The 27,470-nt window shown below is 45.5% G+C and overlaps 1 protein-coding gene across 1 annotated transcript in view; it reads left to right on the top strand.

The window, feature by feature from the left end:
* Positions 1 to 26,228, top strand: part of SFXN5 (sideroflexin 5) — a 224,289-nt gene extending 198,061 nt beyond the window's left edge. The window contains exon 14 of the mRNA XM_069066620.1: positions 21,979 to 26,228. Within this exon, the coding sequence (XP_068922721.1) occupies positions 21,979 to 22,056 (78 nt within the window). The 3' untranslated portion in view covers positions 22,057 to 26,228. The remainder of the gene's footprint in view (positions 1 to 21,978) is intronic.
* The last annotated feature ends 1,242 nt before the right edge of the window (positions 26,229 to 27,470 follow it).

Raw genomic sequence — 27,470 nt, 5'->3', positions numbered from 1 at the left:
CACTTCTGCAGCATCTCTGGTAGATTTCTCCTCTGCAGCATCTCTGGTAGATTTCACCTCTGCAGCATCTCTCTTAGATTTCACCTCTGCAGCATCTCTCATAGATTTCACCTCTGCAGCATCTCTGGTAGATTTCACCTCTCCAGCATCTCTCATAGATTTCACTTCTGCATCATCTCTCCAACATGCCCCTCCTCTCCTCTGATGCTGCCACCCCTCTGGTGCAGACCCTTATCACCTCATGTATGGGTTGTTGCCAGAGCCTGCTAGGGGGTCTGCCTGTCTCATGTCTCCCCAGTTCAGCCCATCCTCCACTTAGATATTGAAATGATTTTCCTAAAATGCAGGTCTGATGGTGTCATCCACCCACCCATTCGATAAACTCCAGTGGCTCCCTATTGCCTCCAGGATCAAATACAAAATACTCTCATATTCAAGACCCTTCATATCCTAGCCCCCTCCTACCTTCCTACCTTCTCTTCAATCCAGTGACACTGGCCTCCTGACTGTACATGAACAAAACACTTATCTCTTGGTTCCAGGCATTTTCTCTGACTGTCTACCAGGCCTAGAACATTCTCCATCCCCTGCTCTAACTGCTGACCTCCCTAGTTTCCTTAAAGTCCCAACTAAAATCCCTCCTTCTACAGGAAGATTTCCCCAATGCTTCTTAAATCTAGTGCCTTCCTTCTGTTAATGATCTATTTATTCTGCATATAACTTCTTAGTGCATAGGGTTTGAGCATTGTCTCTGTAATTAGATTGAGTTCTCTTAGGGCAGGTGTTGTCTTTTTCTTTATTTCTCTGTCTAGTGCTTTAGCACAGGACCTGGAACAGAGTAGGAATGAATGAATGAGGGAAGCTTTTATGAAGTGCTGATCATATGCCAAGGATGGTTCTAAGAGCTGGGGCTACATCTTACATTTGAAGGGAGGGAGTGTGGCCTAGCAGGAGTAGTTTGGTTTTCAAGTTTAGTGGGATGGTGAATAGAGCCACAGGGGAATAGATGTTCCCATCCAGGAACAATGACAGAAGTGATTCAATCGTGATTCACAGTTCCAGATGTGAAGGTGGGGATGAAAGAGCTTAGGCAGAGGTGGTTGGAGAGTAGAGAATGAAATGAAGAATGGAAGAATAGTCTAGAAGAGGTGGTCACCAATCAGGAAAGCAGGGGCCCCAGGGCAGTGAGGTAAGGGAGAGTAAAGAGTGATCTGCAGTATTGGTCAGGGAGAAGCATTTACCCAGCAAAACAACCCAGCCTCAGTGATCATGATTAGCTGAGCAAGCCTTGTGTCCACTGGTGTTGTTTCCTTCCAATTCACTCAGGGGATTCATTTTCACTTCATAAAGGGATCACTTAGCATGGCCTCAGTTTTACATTTAATGTCCGCTTGGTGAGCCCCTTTACCACATCAGGTCTAGGAAGGATGAACCCCCTTCCATTACTCTGTACCAGCCCTATACGAGTTGCTGGTGATACAGAAACCAACAAAACAAGCCTTCCCTCCAGGACCTTACAGTCTGCTGAGAAGAAACAATCCGTACACAAAAATCTGTACACAGGTCAGCAACCTTGACAAAATTTCAGGGGCAGGATAGAGACAAGAAGTGTCCTCTGAAAGGGAAGCAGTCTGTCCAGATGAACTAGGTGATCTAGCCTTGGAATGTCCATATCCCTGGCAGCCTTCAAGGCAAGAAGAGAATGTCTGAACCTAAACCTGGGTGGTCTCAATGCTCACCTGCCTGAAAGCAGAGGACTAGGCTAATGAATTCCTAAAGAGTCCAGGATTCCACAAGAATAAGTAATAATCACTCCTGTTGAAAGTATGAAATGCACAGGATCAGCTATTATTTTGCTATTATAGTTAGGAGCAGTGTAGTACAGTGGGTAGAACACTGAATTTGAAGTCAGAGTACCTGGGGTCTCATCCCATCTTTGCTACTTACAACTTGAGGGATGCTGATCAAGGAAGCTCCCTGTTCTGGACCCCAGAACATGGAATGAAATGAGACCATTAGACCAGATGGTCTCAAAGTCTCATCCCAAATCCTAATGCTATTATCCCCAGCATACCTTGAACCTCTGGGTTCAGGTTTCCGATCTACGACCCAATCAGACTGAGGTCTCTCCCCATCTCCTCTTTCTTCAATGAAGGCAGCTAGTCAAGTAGCAATCTGACAGCATCATGATTGGTGCCCCAGAACTCAATGACCCCCACAGGAAACCTCACCTTAAAACTCGTCCCTACTCCACCCCTGAAGTCTCAGCTGATTCCCTTCCCCATTGACTTATAGATGAAACTGAACACCTGCCCCGTCTCCTCCCCACTTTTGTTATCATCACCAGTAGACCCCTGGCTCAGGAGCTGGTCTCCACTCCCACTTTCCATCAGCCTTCCATTCCCCCCATCCTGAGAGTACAGTCTTCTTACACCATTAGGAGTGGGGGAAGCTGCCATTGCAGCTGATTCCCAGTCAAAGTCCAAGCCCATATTTAGGGATCCTTTAACCCCCAGGTACCAGCTGGGGTTCACCCTAGCTATCACCCAAACACTTAGTCTCCCAGTTCCAGTCTTCTCTTCCTCTACTCCTCACACCAGAGGATCGAGACCAGGACTGCCAAGCCCTGTCCAACCCTCCCATCCCCCTCTCTCCCCTGCTCCCTTCCTTCCTTCTCCAAGTCCCAGCTGTGTCCATAACACCATTTGGTCTGCCAGCCCACGCCAGCACATGAAGCCAGCAAACTCTCCCTCACCCCAATTAGCTGTACCACTCCACAGGGGAGAGATGGGAGAACAGAACGTATTTATAGTCTTGATGCATGGCCGAGGATTAGTTTCAAGGTCAGAGGGGTTGGGGACTGGCGGCCGGCCCCCTGCCAGCCTCCTTCACTCATGACCCCTGTTACCTGCATGATGTTCATTTATCAGTAGAGCCCTTGGTTCTGTCTGGCCTGGGGGCAAATGCTGGTGACAGACAACTGAGCAGCTATCCATGGAGACACCTGAGGAATGGGGGATGATCCTCTTGGAAGGGCAGTGACAACTTCACAAAATCTCATACTCAGACAGGACCTCAGGGACCATCTTGTCCAATCAATATCTGAACCAAAATTACTTCTGCAACATAACCAACCAGCTTTTGCTCAAACCCCCCCCCAAGTGTGGGGAAACTCACCCCCTTCAACAGATGGCCCAGTCCTCATTTGAACAACTGTAATTGTTAGGAAGTTTTCCTGGCATCGAGCCTAAATTTGTCTTTAGCAATCTCCACCCATTCCTCCAAATCTAATTCCTCTTTCCCAAGATAGCCTGAACAACAGCTCTCATGGCCACCTGAACGTTCTTGTTTCCAGGCTAAACATCTCCAGTTCTTTTAAATGATCTGTATATGGCATGGAATCCATACCCTTTGCCATTCTGGTTCTCCTCTAAACACTGTCCAGCTCATCGATATCCTTCTTAAACTGCAGTGCCCAGAACTCCAGATACGAGGTCTGACCAGGGCAGAGGGCAGTCAGCCTATCCCCTCTCTGTTCTTGGAGTCTCCTGTCTCAATACAGCCCAAGATAACATTGGCCTTTGGGGGCCATTGTTGATTCATTGTGAGCTTGTGGTTCAGTAAAACCCTCAAGGTCTTTTCAGATAATCTGCCATCTAACCCTGCCTTCCACCATCTTGAGAAATGGTAGAGTTGATTTCTTGAACCCAAATGTAAATCTTTGCATTTATTTCTACTAATGCTCATCTCACTGAACTCAGTCCAATATCCTAGACTGTCAGAGCTTTTGGGATCCTGACCATCATCCAGTGTATTAGTTATCCTGCCCAGCTTTGTGGCATGTGCAGATGTGCTAAGGATTCTTCCTAATGGCTTAGAATTATGACAATAATGGCTAGCATTTCTATAGAACCTTAAGGTTTGCAAAGCATATTATGAATATTTTCTTACAACAGCCCTGGGAGGTAGATGCTGCTATTATCCCCATTGTTACAGCATTATAATATCATCATCTCCATTATTCTCTTCAGTGTTTAGCACAGTGTCTGACACATTGTGGGTACTTAATAAATATTCATTGATTGATTTTACAGTTGAAGAAACTCAAGTAGACAAGTTCAGCGACTTGAATGGAATCAGATAACTAGTAAATGCCTGAGGCAGGATTTGAACTCAGGGCTTCCTGATTCTAGGTCAAGTGCACTCCTAGCTGAATGACTTTAAGGCTTAATAAGTATTTTCTTCACAGTACCTTGTAGTAGGTCCTACAAGTGTGATTAGGCCCATTTTATAGAGGGAGCCATTCCACACACAGAGGACCTATTTTATATATGTAAAATCCAGAGTTCAGACTTGTCCAGAGTCACCCAGGTAGGAAGTATCTGGGCTGAGACTCAAAGTCAGTCTCCTAACCCATAGCTGAACCCCTCTGAGTCATGAGGGGTGTTGGTAGTCCCCTTCGGGCCATCACAGGACTGCTGAAAAAAAAAAGATCTAGAGTGTTTGTGGATTGTCAGCTCTGTGTGAGTCAGCTGTGAGACCTAGCATTCAAGAGAGCAGATGAGATCTTAGCATTAATCCAGATGTGTCTCCTAGGAATGAGGCTATGACAGTCCAAGTGACTTGGTCTGAGCATGCTTGGAGTTCTGTGTTTATCCGGGCTCACATATGCTACGAACATCATGAACAAACTAGAGAGTTCTAGAGAAGGTGCCCAAGAGGAGAAAGGACCTTGAATTTATGCCATGTCAGGATCATCTGTGGGAGTGAGGATGTTCACCATGGAGAAGAGAAGGTTGGGGGCAGGGACAGGAGAAGAGGACTGTTCTCAAGTACTTGACAGATTCTTCTAGAAGAAGAATTGAACATTTTAATAGGTGGCTGCCACAGTTCAGACCCCGTAGCAATGAGTGGGACTTGTAATGAGGCAAAGACAGGCTTATCATAAGGAAAGGCTTCCCCACAAAGTGAAATGGGTCTTAGAACAAAGAACGTCAGAATTGGATGGGATCTTGGAGGAGATTTAGTCTAACACCTTTGTTTTACAAAGTGGGGAATCTAAGGCCATTAAAGGAGAAGTGACTTGCCCAAGGTCACACAGTCTAGCAGGAACTAGAACCCAGGGGTCCTACCAGTTCAACACTCTTACTAACACTGTCTTCCTTCAGTATTATTGCTCCCCTCCCTCATGACCAATTGCTACAATGAGAGAGAGGCAATAGAACAAGAAGTCCCTTGGTGGAACTCCCAGTTTGGACCTCCAAACTTCACAGAACAAGTCCACTTAATAAAAGGATTTGTTCTGTAAAACTTGAACTCAGTCAAAAAGCCGCACCCGAGGACCTAGAAGGCCCCAAGTAGCCTCAAGGCCACAGGTTCCCCACCTGTGCTACGCCATGGTCTCTAACTTACTCTCCTTCTGGATCTCCCTCTATTCTCTTACACTAGGCGTTCAGTTCCCATCCTGGGGTATGTGTACCCTAAGGACTTTGCAGGAAGGCATGAGGGGGGTATTTGATAAATAACCAGGCTGTCTTAGTTTTTTTGGGATTGATTTCTTTTATTTTGGAGCTGCCCTAATCATAAACAAGTTTCTCCTGCCTTACACCAACAATCCTTCCTGGTTTTTACCCTCTACAGTCAAACAGAGAAAGTCTAGCCCCACCCCTACATTGTCATGCACCTTTCCAATCCCAGAAGATGAGGGAGGCTGTTGGTATGAATTGAGTTGCCGTGTTTCTCACCAAAACCCAAACCACTGCTCCTGCCAACCTGGTCTGTTTCCTGTCTCCCAAACATGTCACCTTACCAATCCTTCTTCCATGTCTTTGCTTCAGCTGTTTCCCTAATCAAAGTATTCAGCTGGAAATGTCCAGTCCCATTGGCTGGAAACTGAGACTCAGATGATGCCTTACAGGCCAATTACTGACGAGCAAGCTGAAGGCTGGTGGTTAAGTTATTTGCCCAATGACACAGCTAGGAAGTGGCAGGGCTGGGATTTGAACCCAGGTCTTGTATTCCAGTTTCAGTACTCTTCCCGCTGTATGATGCTGCCCTGGTATTTCTTCTCCACCCTTACTATTTAGGCCATGCTTCCAGAGCCAGCCTCCAGGGGAGGCTTAGGGGGAGCCTCAGTTTCCATTAAGAAAAAGCTCCCTTCTCTGAGCTCCGATGGCACCCCTGCTCCCTGTGGCTGTTACCCACATCATTTGTTAATTTTCATGTACACATATTTTATTTTCCCCAAATAGGGTTAAGTACCTACTATATGACAGAAACTGTGCTTTACAATTATCTCACTTGATCATCACAACAACCCTGTGGGGGGGTACTATTATTATCCCCACTTTACAGCTGAGTAAATTGAGACAGTTAAGTGACTCACTCAGGGTCCTACAGTTAGTAAATATCTTAGGCTAGATTTGAATCTAGGTCTTCTTAACTTCAGGTTCAGTGCTCTATGCACTGCACTTCTTGGTTACCTAGATGGGAAATTCCCAGAGGACAAGGAGCATGGTTTTGTATCTCCAAAGCATGACTGTGGCCTCCTCTGGAAAGGCAATGTCCTTATCATGAGTTGGGCTGGTCCACATTGTTAGCCTTCAGGTATGATGAAGCTGATATCCCAAGGCAGTCTCACCTTCTGCAGCAAAGAGGGAGGGTCCACTTTTTTATTCTGGTAGGTTGTTATTATTTTTAATGAATCACAGAGACAAACAGGAACAGGCAAAGAACTAGGCCAAGGGCCAATTGATCCATTTACTCATCTGCCCATATGTTTGTGTTTGTAAGAAGCAGTGGGAACACAAGTCCCAGAGTTATAGTGGGAGGAAGGCTACTTCTCACCTGTGTGACCTTGGGCAAGTGATATCACCATTCTAGGCCTCAGTTTTCTCATCTGCAATGTGGGAGGGTGGGAGTTTGACTAGATGAGATCTAAGGACCCTTCCATTCTCCCATCCTATGCCTGTCTCTTGTCTCCCCATGTGCTTAGACTGGCCAGGGCTGGCCAGTGTTAGGTAGTCAATAAATGGCATCCCCCTGCCTTTGAGTGATTGGATAAGGGAAGGCCAATTAGCAAGAGAAGAATGGACAGAGGCTGAGATTTGTGGAATAACTTCTCAACTTCAGTGCTCAGGCCTCAGAAGGTTCCTTGTCTCAGGCTCTTCTTCCCCCACTACCAGGCTGAGACCACTAAGTCCAGGAGATTGGGCCATTTCTCCTTCCTACTCCCCTGGAATAAGGGTCAAATGGTTTTAGGCCAGAGCCAAAGGATCCCAGACAAAGAGAATTGCCTATTTCCCCCTCCCCCAATCCAATGGCATTCCAGGACTCCTGATAGCAAGAAAACAAGACAGCAGGAGTGGAGTCCAAGTCATCCTCATAGAAGTAGGGGCCCCCAGAAGGTAGGTATCATGTATCTATCATCAGGCCATGATATTATATCCTCTCTCATCTCCTGTCTCCTTCCCCACCCCATCACACAGCATCCAGTGGAGTTGCTTGTGACAGAAGACAGACAGACTGACCATTAACATGAATCAAATAGCATTGGCCTTTTATTAAGTGCCTACTCTATGTCAGACATTACGCCTGGAACTGGGGATACAGAAAGATAAATCTAATAGTCCATTCCCTTGAGGAACCTTTATTCACAGATTCACACAATCACACCTCAAAGTCCAACCCACACCTGAAAAATGCCCCCGCCTCCACTATGTACCCCACACATGCCATTCAGCTTTTTCTTAAAACCCCACAGTGAAGCACAACCTGACATTTGGGGCAGCTGTCACAGCTAGGAAAATTTTCCTTTTATCAAGCTAAATCTGCCTCTGCAATTTGTACTCACTGTTCCCACTTCTGCCCAGTAGACCAGGTCTGATCCCTCCTCCACAAGCCATTCATACACTTGAAGACAACCATCATATCCCCTCAAAGCTCTCCTCTCCAGACTCAACGCCCTCTCCCTCCACCCCATTCCCTCAACCAGTCATCTATGACATGGACCCAAGGCATTTTACCTTCCTGTTCATCCTCCTTATAGCTCTTAATGACCTTCTTAAGCCATGGCACTGAGAACTGAGCACAATACTTCAACTTCCCCATTATTGAAAAGGGCACTACCATCTTCCCAGGCCCCCAGCCTCACAGCCTGGGAGTCATCCTGGAAATCCCCCCCCCCATCTAAGCTGTTGCCAAGGCCTGTCTATTTCACTCTGGAGCATCTCTTGTAGATTTTACTTCTATAGCATCTCTAGTCAATTTCACCTCTGCAGCATCTCTTGTCAATTTCACCTCTGCAGCATCTCTTGTCAATTTCACCTCTGCAGCATCTCTTGTCAATTTCACCTCTGCAGCATCTCTTGTCAATTTCACCTCTGCAGCATCTCTTGTCAATTTCAACTGCAGTATTTCTCCAATATGCCTCCTCCTCTCCTCTGTCCTCACCCTGGTGCAGATCCTCATCACCTCATACCTGGACTTCTGTAATAGCTTCTGGGGGATTTACCTGCCTCTAGTCTCTCCCCACTCAGATCCTTCCTCCATTCAGTCACTAAATTGATTTTCCTAAAGCATAAGTCCAACCATGTGTCGTCCCCCCCCAAACTCCAGTACCTTCCTATTGCCTCCAAGAGCAAATGCAATATGCTCTGCTTGGCATTCAAAACCCTTCCTAACCCATCCCCCTCTCCCCTTTCCAGTCTTGTTACACCTTACTTCCCAGCACGTTATGTTTGATCCATTGACACTCACCTCTTAGCTGTTCCTCACATGAGACACTGTATCTCTCAGCTCCGGGCATTTTCTCTGACTGCTCCCCAGGCCTGGAATTCTCTCTGTCCTCATCTCCACCTACTACTTCCCTGGCTTCCTTCAAGTCCCGGCTAAAACCCTACCTTCTATAGGAAACCCCTCTTAAATATAGTGCCTTTCCTTTGTTAATTATTTCCTATTTATCTTGATTTAACTTGTTTGTATATAATTGTTTGCATGCAGTCTCCCCCATTAGACTGTGAGCTCCTTATTCCTAGAATCTAAGCTATTCATCATATAGTCTAAGATTGAATTAGATTAAACATATTCACAGCCAGGAATCAGAGAAGGCGTCATGGAGGAGGAGACGCCTGAGTTGAGAAGGAAAACAGGACTTCAAAAAGGCAGAGATGAAGATGGAGGATCCTTTAGATATGAGCCACTTAGCTCATGTGAATGCACTATGGCAAGAAAACTGAGTTTGGGGTATAGGTTCAGAAGATCAAAGATTTAATAATAATGATAGCTTGCATTTACATAGCATTTTAAAGTTTGCAAAGAACTTTACAAATATATAATTTCATCCTCATAACAACCCTGTGAAGGGGGTACCATTATTGTCTCCATTTTACATATGAGGAAACGGAGATAGACAAAAGTCAAATGATTTGCCTAGGGTCACTAGGCTAGGAAATAGTGCAGCTGGATTTGAACTCAGATCCTTCACTTTTTCCACTTGGCCATCTAGTTACCAACAATAGATTTAGAACTAGAAGAATTCTTGGTAGACCTCAGTCCAACCCCCTTAATTTACAGATGAGGAAATTGAGTTACAGAGAGATTTAGTGACTTGCCAAGAGTCCCAAAGCTAATAAGTGTCTCAATAGTGGTACCTCTAAGATCAAATAGAATTTTCTATGTTTGTAATTTAAAGCTCTTCCTCCATTCTAGTCTCCCTATATATGACTCTCCTCCATACACTGTACAATCCATTCTGGTCCAATTGATGTTACTCTCACCATTGCATTGGCTATCACTCCACACCTAGAATGCTCTGCCTCCTAACCTTGGAGCTCCTGACTCTCTTTAAGACTCAGCTCAAATACCACCTCCTGCAGAAAACCCTTTCTGATACCCCTTCCCATAATCCTAGCTGCTAGGACCTGGCTCTCACCCAGGTTTATCTTATATCTGCTTTGTATATGTCTTATATTTACTTATAACCAGGAATGTGCTGGTAAATGTTTAACAATTGGCTATCCTAGGGAAAAAATGTAAGCACAACACACTTTTAAATTTAATCTGTACCATTAACATTTCTCCATCACTTTCTTAAACCTAGACAATCAACAAAACAGTGAATCAAGCCCTAATTTGTAGCTTTTACTGATTTCCAAGGTGTAAATAAATACTCATAAACTTAACAATCAGTTCAGGAGGCTGTTAGAGCTGGCTCCAGCACAGCCCTGCTCATGTTACCTGTTTATAGTGTCTCCCGGAATAGAACATAAGCTCCAGGAGAAGCTTTCCTATTGTGTTTGCATCCTCAGAGTTTAGTTTGTTGATTGGCTAATTATAATGGAGAGTTTTTACAGGGCAATATGAAGTATAGATAGAAAGGCAGGTGGCGCCAGATTATAGAGGGCCTTAACTGCCAGGCTGAGAAGATTTTATTTCATCCAATAGAAAATGAGCCAACAAATGATTTTTGTTTTTTGTTTTATTTTGTTTTGTTTTTATCCTGGGAGTGTCTTGATCAAAGTAATGATTCAATTCCAACTTCAAAGGAGGTTTCTTGTGGATGGAATGCCCTAGGCTTCTGTGGGTTTCCCAGGAATATTTAACATTTTTAGCAATGACTTGAATGAAAGCGAACATTAGACCCCATTAGATTTTCAAATGACACAAAACTGGGACAACGACAGTCAGGATCCAAAAAGACCTTTAACAGCCCCCCCCCCCAATGGGCTGAATCTGATAAAGCAAAAATGGGGAAAATATAAAGTCTTATACTTGGAATCAAAGATTCTGTTCCACAAATATAAGAAGGAGAAGGTGTGGTCAGGCAATGCTTTGTGTCTGAAAAAGATCTGGGGGTTTTAGTGAACCACAAACTCATTACCAGTCAGAGTGATAGGGCAGCCAAAAGAGATAATGTCATCTTTGAGCTGCATTAAGCAAGGCAGAGCTTCCAGGAAGAAGCAGACAGTGGTCCTTCTAGAGTCTGTGCTGGTCAGATCCCATTTGGAGGTGGTCAGTTCTAGGCAGGATGTGGATAAACTGGAGCACATGCAGAGAAGAGCAACCAGAATGAGGCAGGCTTGGAGAAAAGACTTGGGGAGGCAAGATTTCTGCTTTCAGATATTTGAAAGGTTGTCATATAAGAAAGATTAGTATGGTTCTATTTGGTTGGAGATGGCAAAATTAGAATAAATGGATGGAAGTTTTCTGAAAAACAGATTTGGAAGAGTCAACAAGCATTTATTAAGTGGAAAGGGACAGGAATTTATTTAGCACCTACTATGTGCCAAGATGTTTCTCAAAAACAGATTTAGAAAAGTCAACAAGCATTTATTAAAGGGACAGGAATTTATTGTTGTTGTTCGGTCACATTTAATTCTTTATGACCCCATATGGGGTTTTCTTAGCAAAGATACTGGGGTGGTTTGCCATTTCCATGTCCATTGGATTAAGGCAAACTGAGGTTAAGTGACTTGCCAAGGGTCATGTAGCTAGTAAGGGTCTGAGGTTGGATTTGAACTCAGGTCTTCCTGACTCCAGGCCTGGCACTCAATCCACTGTGCCACCAAGTAGTAAACACTAAGTGCCAGTCTCTGTGCTAGGTAGTGGGATTATACATAAAAGAAAAAAAAAGACAGCCCCTGCCCTCAAAGGGTTTACATTCTATTGGGAGATGACCTGACAAACCATAAGGTTTCTCCTTCAAGGGCATGGTGGAAAAAGAGGTCCAGAGAGAGCCCTGAGGAGAATGAAGGAGTGAACACAGTTGGCCAGGTCCATTCCTTAAAATGGAGGAAGTGTCCATTGGAGGATGGAGCCTCAGGGGTGGAGAGATATTCCAGGGTGAGAAGGCTGCTGGTTCACTGTGGAGAAAGAAGTCTGGAGAGTCAGGATTGGGGCCCGGAGAGGAAGGAAGACTTAGGCTGAATGCAACAGAATGGAATGGGCTGCTCCAGGGGCCAGGGGCTAGTGGGCTTCTCTCTCTCAGAGATCACCAGGCAGAGATTTGGATGACCTTTTGTCATGGGGTTTGTGAGGGCTTCTGAGGGCCCTTCCAACTCTGAAATCTCCTGATTCTGTGACCTTGGCTTTAGGTTGGAAAGTAGAGAGACTAGGAGGGATTCCTCAGAGGAGAAGCGATAAGGGCCTGAACCCTACAGGATGCTGGTGTGTGAGAAGGAAATGGACACAAAAGATAGCCCAGTGCTTCACATTCTACCATTAGAGTTTCATTTCTTTGGCTCTTGAAGGTTTTTGCCCCTCCCACAGTTTAGTATTAGAGTACATATTCTTGAGAGAGAAAAACACATTAAGCTGTTATCTGCTAATACCTGGGGGATGGTGGGGTAGAGAGGTAGATCCATTGACAGGTTGCTAATAGCAAGACCACAGATGAGCCCCTTGATGAAGAAAGGCCCAAATTCAATTCAATAAGCATATATTAGGCACCCATTGTGTACTAAGCACTGTACTCAGTCCTAGGAAAGATATGCCTAAAAAAAATAGGCCTTGCCATAATTCAACTTACTGTCTATTAGAACAAAATACATTTTCATCTCTTTCACAACTTTGCTGGTAGTTTCAGCCAACATTCAGGATCCTTTCTTTTGGGGGAGCTGCATTTTAAGCCTGATTAGAGTTGACAATATACCATTTTGTAAATAAGGATGGGTTTGAACTCTGAGTTCAAATCCAGGCTCTTGGCTCACAGGGATAACATGATTCACAGGAAGAGCCCCATATCTGAGGCCAGGGGCCTGACTTGCCTCACGCCTCTTCTATCTACCACCTAGGTGGCCCCTTTCTGGGCCTCAGTTTCCTCCTCTACAAAATAGAGGGATTGGATTTTCAGAGATGTTGGATTTGGAGGTCCCAGCAGTTTCTACCTCTATCCAGACACTTCCCTTTGGGTTTGACAGTCCTGGGTTAGATGACCTCCCAGGCCCTTCTGGTGCTAAGTCCTGGGGGGTGCTTGGGAAACAGCTCTGGGGATGAGAACAGAGTTTCAGACCCTTCCCTTTACAATAAGAAAGGAAGTCTAGAATGGCGGTTCCAGCCTGCAAACATTTCCTGCCCCCCACTGGTTCCTCACACCCACAGCTCCCCTGCTTGAGCAGCTCCCAACATGGTGTAATGAAGTCAAAGGACATGGGTCGGAATCTCCACTGTCCCTTAGTACCCTGGTGACCTTAAGCAAACTACTTAGCTTCTCTAGGCCTCAGTTTCCACACACACACAAAATGAGGGGGTTGGGCTAGCCATGCTCCAAGCCCCTTCTAGCTCTACAATCCTAGGATGCCCCTAGTGCCTGGCCCCCACAGGCAGCAGCAGGAGGGGAAGGGAGGGAGGGTACTGCTGTGTACCAGGGGCAGGCCTCTGCAGACTCAGGGCATGCCAGAAGGTGCCCCCTCCTAAGACCAGGGAGGCATGATCTCTGTCATCTGGCTAACTCTCCCAGCGGCAGGCATAGAGGTGCACAGCCAGATGAGAGCTCGGTCCAGAGCTTTCCTGGGGCCAGCCGAGGTGACAGGGCCATGGGACAGAGCTGGTCCCACGCTGGGGCCAAGAAGCCCCTCCGATTATCCTGTGGGCCTCGGTGTTTCAGTGAAAGCCTTCACGGGGAGTTGCTAATAATGGCAGTAAGAAAATATGCTACATCTGTTATGGATAGCAGAACAAAATTAGCTGCTCACACCTCTGACATCCAAGATGTCTTAACTTAAAATACTCCTTGGCTTCCTTTGCATAATTTACTGATTATATTTAAAAGAAATACAATTTTGCAATTACTGTTCTTTCCAGCGTGATATCTATGCATCATCTCCCTTTTATGTTTATATATTTCTCCTTCATTAGTGCAGTCTGAAGGGTGATTAGGATTCTTCAAACATTTTACAGAGGTTAAACGTTGATTAAGATTTAATTATTACTGTAAATAGCTCGGAATGACATATGGTGTAAAAGCCTGGCATATGTGCATTTGAATAAATGAAGCGCTATTTCCCAGGATGCCTCAGTCTCTGCTTAACAGCTTTCCCGAAGGGTTATGTTACACCTCATGGTAAGATTGCTGGGATGTTATATTTTGTTGGTTTTTGCAGCTGAAAGCGAAGAACAGTTTTCCAGTTTTTTAAAAACATTGAATATTTTAAATACCTAAATTGTTTTGCACAAATTTTTGCTAATTTGTCTAACTAGGTTAAACATTTTCAAAAGCATTTCGATTTTGGAGCGTGGGCTCCGAGCATTGTGTCGTTGGCGGGCGTGGAGACTAAGGGAGCCCACGGGGGTGGGGGACATCAGGAGGTGGGGTGGGAGTGGGGAGATGGAGAGACCCTTGTGGTCTAAGGTGGGGAGAGGTAGCCAGACCTTTCCACCTGCTCTCTTGCGGGCTGCCAAGCCCTCGGCATCATGGGAAGCAGGGAGCTCACAGGGAGGGGTCCTGCTCCCCTCCCCCTCTAAAAAGCCTGCACTTAGGACTCTAGCCTGGGATAAGATTTCCCTTCTGAACTCCAACTATTCCATTCCCCAGTCCTTGTATTCTTCTTTGTTTCTTATAAGTGAGTCTTTTCTCCTGAACCAGGCTGTGAACTCAATGAGGGCAGGGACTGCCTGGTGCTGGGGAAAGACAGCTGGATTTGGAGTTTGAATCCCAGCTCTGGGGCTTACTACCTCAGTGACTTTCAGAAAGTCTCCCTGGGCCTCAGTTTCCTCATCTGTAAAATGAAGAGGTTGGACTATATGGCCTTTGAGGTCCCTTCCACCTCCTCATGTGGGTAATGAGAGGAAGAATTTTGGGCTCCTGGATTGAGAGAAGTCAGCAACCTTCAAGGTTGTTTAATACATCCCCCACACACACACACACACATTTTACAGTTGAGGAAAATGGGCCCCAGACTTGCAGGAAATCACACAGGCTGAAAGTCCCAGAGCCAGGATCTGAAACCAGGTCCTCTGACCCCAGAACCAGGGCTCTTTCCATAGTCCAGACATAGCACAGGGTCAGACATATGGGCACAGATCCACATCCAATATGATCTCTGATCGCTGTCAATGCTCATTAAGATTGTGGAAAGTCACTGCAGGATTCGAGGGAGGCAAACGTTTTCTCTCCTTTTGAAGGGGGTAGAGAAGGAGGAGGAAGAGGAGGTGGAAGGGAAAGAGGGGGAGGAAGAGGAGGTAGAGGAGGAGGAGAGGAAAGAGGAGGAAGGGAGGAGGAGGAAGACAAACTATTGCCCAGTGAGCTGGGCTTCCATTACTAACAGCATTCTAGAATGAATGATTAAAGAATAGCTCGTGAGGACTTAGAGAGGGAAACAGTGATCATTGGGAGCCACCTTGGATTCAACAAGGACAAGAGATTCTGTCCTTTCTCTGATTGGCCCCAAGAGCAAAACTGGGCACCATGGGTAGAGAAGTTGCAGAGAGCAAGATTTTGGAGAAATTTCCTAATAATTCAGACCCTTCCAGGGTGGAATAGATTGCCCCAAGAAGTAGTGGGCCACTCCTCACTGGCTGTCATCAAGCAGAGGTCAGATGTCCCCTTGTTAGGGATGATATAGTGAGGTTTCTTGGTCAGGTACAGGTTGGACCAGATGGCCTCTGCGTTCCTATCCAAGCGGGAGACTGTAGTGATTCTATGATTTAGCAAATACACTAAATTGAGTTGAGTTTAATAAACTTCCTTTCCACATCCCTCACTACTTCCTAGCCCAGTTCCTCTCACCCCATTTGGGCTCACTGAGACTTTGTAGGGAAAGCATGGTGGCTGTGGAGTCAGAAAGTCCTAAGTCATATCCAGTCTCAGATATTTGTTAGCTCTGTGACCCTGGGCAAGTCACTTAACTTGTCTTTGACTCAGTTTCCTCATCTGTAAAATGGGGATAGTAATTGCACCTACCTTCCAGAGTTGCTGTTAGATGAAAATTTTGTTGTTGTTCAATCATTTCAGACTCTTTATGACCCCATTTGGGGTTTTCTTGGCAGAGAAGATACTGGAGTGGTTTTCCATTTCCTTCTCGAGCTCATTTTACAGATGGGGAAACTGAGGGTCATACAGCTAAGAAATGTCTGAGGCTGGATTTGAACTCAGGAAAATGAGTCTTCCTGACTTTAGGCTCTGCATTCTATCCTCTGTGCCATCTAGGTGCCCCAGGATAAAATTAGATCATATTTATAATGTTTTGCAAAGCTTAAAAGTGCTTAAGAAGTTGTTGATAATAATAACAATAAAAAATTAAAAAATTTAAAAACAATAATAACAACAATGATAAAGGTGATGATTGGCACACCTCTCACTTTCATGAGTACAGTCCCCTCCTTCCCCATGGAGTGGAAGAGAAATGTATGAACATTTTTTTGGTCAGCCCCTTCCTTTCTTCCTGACTGTTTACTCTCTAGGCATCTTCAGTCCCTGCTGTATGAGGCCGAGCCTGGCTCTGAGGTACCCACCGAACCACATGAAAAGGGTAAAGGCCACAGCAAATTTCACTTTTCAGTCAATATTTTTGAAGCATCTACTATGTAAATGCTTTGTGCAAAAGGCTCAAGGAGAAAAGGGAAGCCACCTCTGCCTGCCCAGTGCTTGCATTCTCCTGGGAGAATACAGTCTGAACTCAGCTAAGCATAAGTTGAGACAGAGGACACTCAGTCGTTTCCTAGAGAATACAGCACAGGGACATAGGTTTAAAGCTGGAGGCATTCATAGAAGCCATCAACTTGGGCAGAAATAGCTACTGAGGTCCCTTTCAACTCTCTATGGTCCTGAATCTACCCTGCACCCTTGTTTTGCAGATGAGGAAACTGAGGCAAAGAGATGTTTAACATAGCCCAGGGCTATGAAGCTAGCAAGTGACTGAGGCAGGATTTGAACCCAGCTTCTCCCCATACTGCCTCCCCAAGCCAATGCTTGAAGATAAGAATTCTTAGAGGGAGAAGTGAGAAAGGGGTGTCGTCTCTGCATGGAGGGTGGCTGATGTGCCCAGGCTGGGGCAGGAGATGAAGGGCTGACTAATAGTACGACTAAGACCTATGGAGCTCCTCCTACGTGCCCAGGTCTGGGCTCAGCTGTTCTTGGGGGGAGATTCACAGGATCTCCTTTGTTGGAAGAGCCCGTGGAGGTGGACAAGCATCCCTCTCCATCATCCCTGAGAAGTGGTCACCTGAACTCTTCTTGTAGAGCTCCAAGGAGGTGGAACTCGCTGTCTTCCAATGCCTTCTGCCTTGTTAAGCCCAGGGTGTGCTTGAGTCAGCGTGCCACATTTTAGGAAGCATGAATGACAAAGTTGGAGAATACCCAGAGCAGGAGGAAGATCTTAGATTTAATAAGCATCTACCAAGTGCCAACTATGTTTCAGGCACCACAAGCATTCATAAATATCATCTCATTTGATCCTGGGAGGTAGGTGCTGGTGTTATCCAAATTTTACAATTGGGGAAACTGAGGCAAACAGGGTGATGTGACTTGCCCAGGGCCACACTAAGTGTCTGAGGCTGGAGTTGAACTCAGGTCTTCCTGACTGAAGGCTGAATGCTCTACCCATTGTGCCACCTAGAAGGATAATAAAGAGCATGCTGTATGATGGGAAAGGAGCTGGGAAATGGTTGGCCTAGCTCTCTCATCCCCCTCCTGGCAGTGGAGCCAGGCTAGAAGGAGGTTAAGGTGGTATTGAGGGGAGAGATCTCCTAGGAATCCATTCTGGGCCTGGAAGGAACCTTAGAAATTCCTTCCATTCTATTCAACAAGCCGTCTATGAAGTTACAAAGCCATAAGGGACTATAGGGGTTATCTCTAGTCCATCCCCTTTATTTGACAGATGAGAAAACCAAGACTTAGAAGTGAAGTGACAACTCAGATCACACAATTAGTAAGCATCAGGAGAGGGATTTGAACCCAGACCTTTTGACTCCCAAACTGGTATCCAGTGAGGAAATATTTTTCTCCTAATCTCTCCTACCCAGGACCCTTCAGGTTCCCCATCACCATTATTCACATGGTGGCTCTTTACTAAATCCAGACTGGCTAATTAAATTAACATTTATTCAGCACCTTCCAGATCCAAGACACTGCTGAGGGCTTCAGAAAAGCCATTGAGGACACAGTCACTTCTGTTAAGGAGTTTAGCATGTCCTACAGAACCCACATGAGTCAGATTTAGGCTCCAAATTTAAAATGGCAGCTAGAATGATGATGGCATACTACGCCTTCTTAACAGTTTATATTTTTCAAAGTCCTATCTTATACAAAGCACATTATGTACAGTCTTCCCAGAAACCTAATGAGTAGGGAGAAAATCATCTCCATTTTACAGAGGAGAAAATGCAGACCCAGGAAAGGCCTCCATAAGGATTTCTTAAAAGGCTTACTCTGTGACAGGTACTGTGCTAAATGCCAGAGATATAATAAAATTTAGAAGACAAAAACAACAACAAAAGACAGTTCATGTTCCCAGAGGTGTCTATATCTCCAGCTCCACAAATCCCATCCTCTTCCCTGACCTTTCTGCCCTGTTCAGTTTGCCTAAAGCCAATTTGTTATTATTTTGTTTAGTTCTACAAAAACAATATCTTGATGATTTGACTGGTATGTCACTACACCTGAGTATTAATTTTAGGTAGTATGCTCAGCTGTTTTAAAAAATATTGGGGGGCAGGTAGGTGGCACAGTGAGTAAGAGCACCAGCCCCGGAGTCGGGAGGACCCGGGATCGGTTCCGGCCTCAGATACTTAACACCCACACCAAAAAAACAAAAAACAAAAAACAAAAAAAAACTAGCTGTGTAACCTTGGGCAAGTTACTTAACCTCAATTGCTTTAAAAAAAGTTGGCACTGTCCAACCATGGACAATGAATATTTATCCAACTATGTATCTTCCTTTATTTGCTGTTGTTTTTTCAATTAAAGATAAGAATTTTTTCCTTCCTTTATTTCTGTAAAGAATACTTAGTAGTTATACTCATTAAAATCCCGAGTATGCCTCAGTAATTTGGTTCCCATATATTATAAACATTTTGGTAGTTATTTTGAATGGAATTTTTTCTCTCTCCTCTTAATTAGGTTTTGTTAGTAATATACAGAAAGCCTGATGATTTTTTGAGCTAATTTTATACACTAAAGTTGAAGTTACTAATTCTTTCCAGTTCATTTTAGAAGAATCCCTAGGGCTGAGTTACGCCTCCAATCACCTGCAAATATCTCCAATTTTGCCTTCTATTTAGATGTGCTTATACCTCCCCCATCCTTAAGATAGTTCTCTAGACAAGTGTCAAAAGTGCTTCTGCCCACCATCAAGTTCAGGCCTTCCAGTGCTTATCCGAACCTGCTGGTGGATCCAGTCTCATCAGTAACTATGTGACTTCGTGATGAGTCCACCTTTATCAAGTCAGCTCCCTCCCAAGTCAGTAGGCAGAGGCAGATTCCGCATAGCTTCAAATCCTGGTTCCTCTACTTAGTACCTGTTTGGTTTTGAACGAGTCACTACCCCTTCTGGGCTTCAATGTCCTTCTCTGTTAGATGAGGAAGGGGCAGCTTAGATGACCTCTGATGTCCCCTCTGATGAGATATGTGATTTCTTCCTATTTCCTGGTACCTGTTTAAGCCACCTGCTAAAATTCCTGATTCCCTATCTCCCTGTCTCAGTTCATTTCAGTTCCCCAATCATCCAAGTAATAACCATTTGTCAAGTACCTATTATGTTCTAGATTCTGCACTTAATGCTAAGGATACAAAGAGAAAGCAAAAATGGTTCCTGTCTTCAAGGAGTTTATGCTTTAATGAGAAAGATAGCACCTATACATCAGAAGTGACTGAGAAGTCCTGGCTGGCTAAGCAGGCTCCCACCCCACTCAACATCTTGAGGACTCATCTCCCGGGCACCCCACCCCCTAGCCAAGGGATGGCTTTCCAGAATTCCATCACCACTACAGATTTGTAATATGAAAAATATTTTACACATAAGGCAAAAATAGCAGACATCATTTTCACCAAGGGAAGAGGAGGGATGGTCCTACATGGGAGCCCAGCAGGGAATCCTTCTGTGAAGTGAATATTCTTTGTGGTTTATCTGGTACAAAATCCAGATTTTCATGCAGTGGGTTGAGTCAGGAGTAGACTAGGATTGGTTAGGCAAAGGCTAGGACTGAGATAGAGAGATATGAGCAAGTTATTGGGACCCGGAGTCTGCAGATTGGGCAGCTAAAGTCTTTACAGGGCTGGAGAACAGAGTATCCAAAGATCCAGTTATGGATGGATGAATTCTTAATCAAACAAAGGATATGGCAATTACAAAAGATAAAATAAATCATTTTCAATGGCATGAAATTGAAAAGCCTTTGCACGAACAAAATGAATGCATCTAGGATAAGAAGGGAATTGGTCAACTGTGAAAAAAAAATCTTTGTGTCAGATTTCTTAGGTAAGGGTGTAGTTGTCCAAGATATATAAACAACCAACAGAAATACAGAAGACCAAAAGTCATTCCCAATAGATAAGTGGATAAAGGATAAAAGAAGAATTATGAATGATTCTCAGCCACATGAAAGAATGCTCCAGATTACTAAAAATAAGAAAATATTAAATCAAAACAACCTTAAAGTTTCACTTCATCCATGGAAAATTGGCAAGGATGAAAAGAGATATGAATGGTCAATGTTGGAGGCCTTGTGGGAAGACAACGGATATACTCACGCATTGTTGGTGGAGCTGTGAATTGGCATGGCCATTCTGGAAGGCAGTTTGGAATTATACAAATAAACTGGCTAAGATGTTCATATCCTTTGACCCAGAGATTCCATTACTAGGCATATAGCCCGAGGCTATATTGGCAAAAAGAAAGACTCCATATACACCAAAATATTTATAATAGTATTTTTTGTGGTAACAGAATTGGAAATAAATCACTTTGCCCATCAATTAGGGCATGGCTAAACAATTTGTGGCAAATAGATGGAAAAGCATGAAAAGATTTACATGAACGGATGCATAGTGAAGTAAGCAGAAACAAGAAAATAATTTGGGTGTCAAATTAGATTAAAATATAATTGGGAAATATTTAACAAAATAAAAATACAATAAAGTATAAATAATATTACATTTTAAAACTAAGTCAGTATATGAACCTTGTGTGTGTATTAATGACCCCCATTTCTGTTTGATTTAACACCTCCTGATGCACACACTAACCACAACCACATAAATGGAAATGGATAAAAACCACAAGACAGTTGAAAATGAATGTTGCAAAATTTCAAAGAATAAATTTGACCTCAAAGAGGAGATAGAAGAAACAACTCCCCCAATTTCTTTGCATAGATGGTGGATCCACAGGTGTGGAATATTACATATACTGTCAGATTTTTTTTCGATCTTCTAATACATTTCTGCCAATATAATAACATTATAATAATATCAAGTTAATTTACACTTTTAGCATTATGCCAAATCATATTATCAAAGGTATACTTTGTGGGACTTGAGAAAATAATAATAAAATTCATCTGGAAGAAGAAAAGATCTAGAATATCAAGGGAAATGATGAAAAGAGGTACAGATGGAGGGGAAAGAGCCCCTCCAGACTTCAGGCTATATTGTAAAGCAGCAATCATCAAAACCATCTGGTATTGGTTAAAAAATAGAGAGGTAGATGAATGGAGCAGACTAGACAAGGGAGAACCAGAAAGAGTAAAATTCAATAATCCAGTGTTTGATAAAGTGGAAAACTAAATTACTTAGAAAAGAACTCCCTATTTGATTAAAAAACCTTCTGGGGAAACTGGAAAGTAGTCTGGAAGAAATTAGGCTTAGAACAACACCTCCCACCACACTCCACAACACAGTCTCAATGGAGAACTGACCTCAATATTAAAGTTCTTTCACCTTTGTCAGTCTTTAGCCCCGTGTGCTAAGCATCATTGTTTAATCCCTCCCTGTCTGCTGTGCCCATTCCTTACCCAACCTCTTGTCTGCTTTTTCTTTTTTTCCAGATTGAAACATCCCAGTTGGAGCCAGAGATTGCACTGGCCACAGCCAGTCGGACAGTGGTATACAACAAAGGCCTGTGAGTGGAAGCAGGTCCTCTGGCCGGAGAGGCAACTGGGCCGGAGGACCAGGTAGGGTGAGGGCTGGGAAGAGGACGTGTCGGCCGCCCTCCTGATGCCAAGTAGTTGAGCAAGGAGTTCCAAGCTAATACCACATCACTAATGTTGGAAAGGAAGTAACATTTTCAGAGAACCACGACCTTACAGGAGGTTGGGAGGTTAAAGCAATCAGATTTTAACATAGGGGAGAAGGGGGTGGGGGGAAAGCCTAGTGCAGGGGAGAATCAGATTTTATAGAAAGGAAATACTATAATCAAGTGCATTTCTGGGCCCTGGTGAGGAGCTTATAGAACCCATCCCAGCATAATCATGACTAAAGTTGGGAAGAAATATATAGAATGCCCTAGGGAGAGAAATAAGGTGTTGGGATTTTAAAAATTTTTGTTTCTTTTTGTTGGGTTGGGTTTTTTAAAGTAAGAATTAAGTCTTAACACTGGTTGATGCTGCAAAGAAACCGTTTCATAGCTGGCTGGATGAGCATGGGAATCGGGCGCATGAACTTGGTGGGGTGAGGGGTGCTGTATTACATGTCTTCTGGGTAAAACTTGAACCCTATAGCCCAATCTTGCCCTGCCTAACCTGGTGTTCTCAGTAAGCAGGAATGCTACATGTGTCCCTCCCCTACTCTTCTCTCCCTGCCTCAAAGACTAGAACCCAGCTGGACCAGAACCATTGATGGGACCAGGAAAGCTTGTCCCTATCCCCAGTAGCAGCCTTCTGCCCTCTGGAGCCCCCCAGATGGGGAAGTCACAGGCCAGTGATCAGGGGCACCAAAACAAGCCAAAATCCGGACCTCCTAGGAGACTGGGTGCCCCCACTGTGGTGATATGGGAAAGGGAGGTGGGAAGGGATGATACTGAGGACATGATGACATTGAGCACCTTACAACTGTGAGTGCTTCCAAGACTAAGGACTGAACCAACCTTGGAAGAAGATGCCAGCAACACTTTATATACAGGAGCGGGATAAGGACTTGAAGCAGCCCAGATTGCAGGGGGCTGGGGAATGGAGGAAGAAAATGGCAACAAGATCCCAGGGTTGCTATCTAAGCTGGGGACCAATGCTCTGGAGGGCTCCCCTGAGCCCTTTGGGACAGACTAGACTTGGCCTCCGACCCAAAACTCTTGCCGGATCAGACACAGCCACTGGCTCAGGCAATGTAACCTTTCCAGGATTGCCTGGCACCCTTTCCTCTCATGGGAGCCCATCGGTAACCAGATCTCAGATGGCACCTGCCTGCCAGTCCAATTATCCTAACTACACCAGAGCCTTCTGAAGTCCCCTGTCCTCTGCTTCTCCCTGCTCTTCCCCTACCAGGAATAAGAGGTCATCTAAATCCTTCAAAGTGACCCAGACATTGGTTCCTTCCAGTTTCCAAAGCCAGTGCAGCCCCAGGGGTAGAAAGAATTCCCCTCTCCTCCCTTCCCTTCCCAAGGATGAGAGACTTAGGAATTAAGGATATGCTTATTGGGATAAGCATATTGGGATGGGGACCATCTAGGAAAAACCATCTGGGACAATCTGCCCAGGAAAGGAGGGACTGAGCCTTCCACTCTTCAGGAGGACCAAGGAGCTGGGGACCACGTATCAGCAACAAGGCTTGACCTCAGGAGGGATGCATCACTGACCAATTTGTGTTTATTTCCCTCTAGACCACTCTGCCCAAACAGCAGCCTGCCCCTTAGACCTGGACCTGCCTTGGATTTGGGAAAATATGCAAAGCTTTTCCCATCCCCTCTTGTCTCCTCCCCTTCTCCTTCACTCTCCTCCCCAAGTGGCTTTTGTAGCAGAGATGCAGAGAGCTGTGGCTGCTGGCTCAGGTCTGAGGGGCTGGATGCTTTGATGGAAAGCCAAAACCCTGGGCTAGAAGTTTTAGTCCTAGCTTTTACACCGACTTGATTTGTGACCTTAGTAAAATGACTTCCCCTCTCTGGGTCTCAGTTTCCTCATCAGTAAAATTGGCAGTGGATCTTAGAAGTCCTTTCCAGGACTTTGATGCTTCAATTCCTGTTCAAAATTGGATACAGAGAGGTATAGGCTGCCATCTACCTTTACAGATCCCATAAGGGATTGTTTTTAGAAGGACCAATTATTATCAATGATTATGTTGAAAGAAAAAAAAAATCCCTGTTTTGGTAACAATGATGCCTCAGCTGTCAAAAGCAATACTAGCCTCTTGGGAGGGATCCCTGGGCAAGGCCAAACCTTAGCTGTGATTTCAGGACGACGGGAGCCCTGGGTCTATTCTCTAAATGTAGTCAGAACTCAAAAAGGGAGAAATTACTAGAGTGACCACCTGTAACCTCTTATTCACTTATCTTGCAATTAGGTCTCCTGTGAGGTACCTTGGTCTGCTGTGAAGACTGATAGGCTTAGAACAAGGTCTCTCTATCCAGATTGGGAAAAGAGAGAGCCAAACTGTGCCCTGTAGAGATGGAGGGGAAAAGCTGGTCTAGTCCCCTTGGCTCCGAGATGGGTAACGGAACTCCACCAGCCCAGGGGAGCCGTGGGGTGACAGGGCACTTTTCTCAAGGAGGCTTCCTCCTACCAGACTGAACTAGAAAAAAAGGCCCAGAGAAGGGGAGAAACTTGCTGAAAATCATGCAGGGAATACCTTGGGAACCAAGATGGTGGGTAAGACTCTCCTTTCTCTTCTGAAATGTCAATTTGTGGTACCGGTTATACTCTTGTTTTGTTATTAGGGGGCAAGAGTAACAACGCAGTCCCCATCCCCACTCTCCTTGACAAAGCTGTGAGCCCTTTAGGGTGGGGGGCCAGAGCATCCAGGCGCAGAGGTTCCCCAGAGAACCAAGTACAGAGGCCAACGTTCATGTGTTGGGCAGGGGGAGGAGGAGTGGCCTGCTCTTCGGCATTTAGGCTGGACCTAGTGCCGAAGCTACACCACCCCCACCCCCATCCTTACTAGGGGAATGCTCAACATGGCTGGCATAGAACTGTGTTCTTCCTTCCCTGCCTCACCCTGGGCTAAGAAGAGCCAATCCCATGATAATGTGAACTTTCTATAATCCCAAGGTTGGAGGACTGCATCTGGGCACATTTATGTCAGCCCACCTGTGGGTATAGGGAGCCGGAGGCCCCCAGCTTCCCTTCCAAGAAATTGAACTCAGAACCTGGAGCCCCTACCCTGTCCCCCTCAAGCTAGAACTGTGCACTTTATCTTGGGACATGGCTGCTAGTGAACATTCCCCAAGGAGATGGCAAGGGAGCCGCCAAGCCCCACCATGCCAGTGTCTTCAGATTCTGGCCATCTCTTTTCCATTGTCTTCCAGCTGATTTCTAGCAATCTTAACTAAATCAGGTGTCTTTTCTAGAAGGTGGGAAGGATGAGGGAGGTGGTGAAGGCGGTGGAGATGTTCTTTCCACACCAGCTGAAGATGGGTGGAGCAGTGATCTGCTGTCAACCACTCTGATCCACCATGCCACCCCAAACCTTGTTGGGGAAGCAGCCTTGCAGATAACCACTGGCCCAGAATTTCCCCACTTCTACTGAGGCAAGAAGAAAAGAATGTTGGTAGCCAGGACAAAGGACAGGATGCTCCCTGGTCCCTTGCAGTGTTGATCAGCCAGAGTGATGGAGGGTGCCAAGCTTGGGGGTCAGGTGGGTAGAGGCGGCTTCAGCTACTACTGAACTCAGGGTTTTGCCCACCCTGTGCAACAGCCCATCTGTAGATGCTTCTCATCCTTCACCAGCTGCTTCGATCTGCTCTTCTGCCCAGGTGGGGAGGATGGTCTGTTTGGGTCACTCAGAGGGACCAGACCCAGGCCCCTCTGAAGGAGGAGAATGGACCAATTTGTCTGCCCATCATATCCTCTCCCTTCCCTTCTGCAGCCTGGGTCCTTGATCTGGACAGTCTCAGCTATCATGTGTGTAACCATGTCCACAAGAGCACCCTCATGTTCTGTTGGGGTGGGGGCGGGGGGATGGGGGAACCTGTTCCAAATTGCCAATTGTCTTCCAGCCCAGCCCAGGGCTCAACGTGAATAATTGTACCGCCCTATATACCTCGGCCAGACCAGGGGATTTGCCAACTGTGGGCATAGAGTCTTTTTAACCTTCTGAATCAATTTCTCATTCTCTATGATTTATGTAACATCAATAAACACCAAGGATTAAAGCCCTAAGCCTCAGCTTCTTGGATGGGGAGTGAGGGCAGGAACCACTAGGGCAGCCTGGGGTGGGGGCGGATGCTCAGAGGGAGCAGCCTGAAGGGGCCGACTCTGGAAGCCCCCTTTCCAGGAGAAAGATCACAATACTAGGGGCCCTGAGGCATTGCTCCACGAGGACTTCTGGAACAGCCAGACAGAGGAGAGAAGGGGAGCATGGAGGGCAGAGGAGGGAGCAAAGAGGAGACAGAATGATCCCCTTCTCAGAATTTTACCAAAGGTGAAGGAGTCTTTGTTATTTATAGGGTCATGGAGCTAGAGTTGGACAGGACCCATTATTTTACAGAAAAGGAAACTGAGTCTCAGGGAAGTTGAGTGAGAGGCTATATGGGAGGCATCATTTAAACCCTCTGAGTCCCTAGCCAGGGTTCCCTGGAGGCCACCTCTCAGACTCCCTCATTTTATCAATACTGAGATGGAGACTCCAAGGGTTTAAATGACTTGGCCACCATCACACAGCTAGTAAGTGGCCAGACTGGGGTTGGGACCAAAGTCCCCTAACTCTAAAGCCAGTCCTCCCTCTGCATCGTGAAGCCCCCTGGGCCCCGGGTTCCCTTCAACAGGGAGCTCTTCTGGTGCACGAGAGGGCTCCATCCACACCAAGTCCCTGTGTCCTCAGCTCTTCCAGAGTGTCTGTCTTCTCTTTAGAAGAGTAAGCACTCTCGTAACCCCACATCAGCCTCAAAGTCCCTTGTGGCCTGAGTAAAAGTCCTTGCTCATTTAAGCCTCAAAAGGCAGCGTGGGGCAGGGGAAAGATCATGGTTCTCTCTAGAGCCAGAGACCCTGGGTTTGAATTATAATTATTTCTGGCTACCTTGTGACTATGGGCAAGTCACTGGATTTTTCTGGGTCTTGGCTCCCTGTTGACAAGGAAAATGGAACTAGAAAACTCCTTCTGGCTCTTAATCTGTGACCCCATGACCATCTTCCTTCCTGCTACAGAGTCTGGGATCTACTCTGGGATGAGTGACTCTGTCCTGTCACCAAAGATTTAGTCCCAGTCTAGAAGCTACCACTGTCCCTCCTGGAGCTCCTGAGGAGTGAGAGAAGAGGGGTTTCTCTAAGGGTCTTTTAGCATATTCCAGAGAAGGCAAGCAGGAGTCCTCCCTCTCTCTGGCACCCTAGAAGGTCACCTGAAAGACATAAGGCAACAGGAGACATGTGGAGGCAAAAGAGGAAGGGGCAGGGTGGCT

Source organism: Petaurus breviceps, unplaced genomic scaffold, assembly GCF_028583685.1.
Source record: "Petaurus breviceps papuanus isolate PSGF00001 unplaced genomic scaffold, PetGlider_PUasm1.0 139, whole genome shotgun sequence".
Lineage (NCBI taxonomy): Eukaryota > Metazoa > Chordata > Mammalia > Diprotodontia > Petauridae > Petaurus > Petaurus breviceps.
The sequence above is the reverse complement of the archived record's forward strand: the minus strand, read 5'-3'. Positions and strand labels throughout refer to the sequence as shown.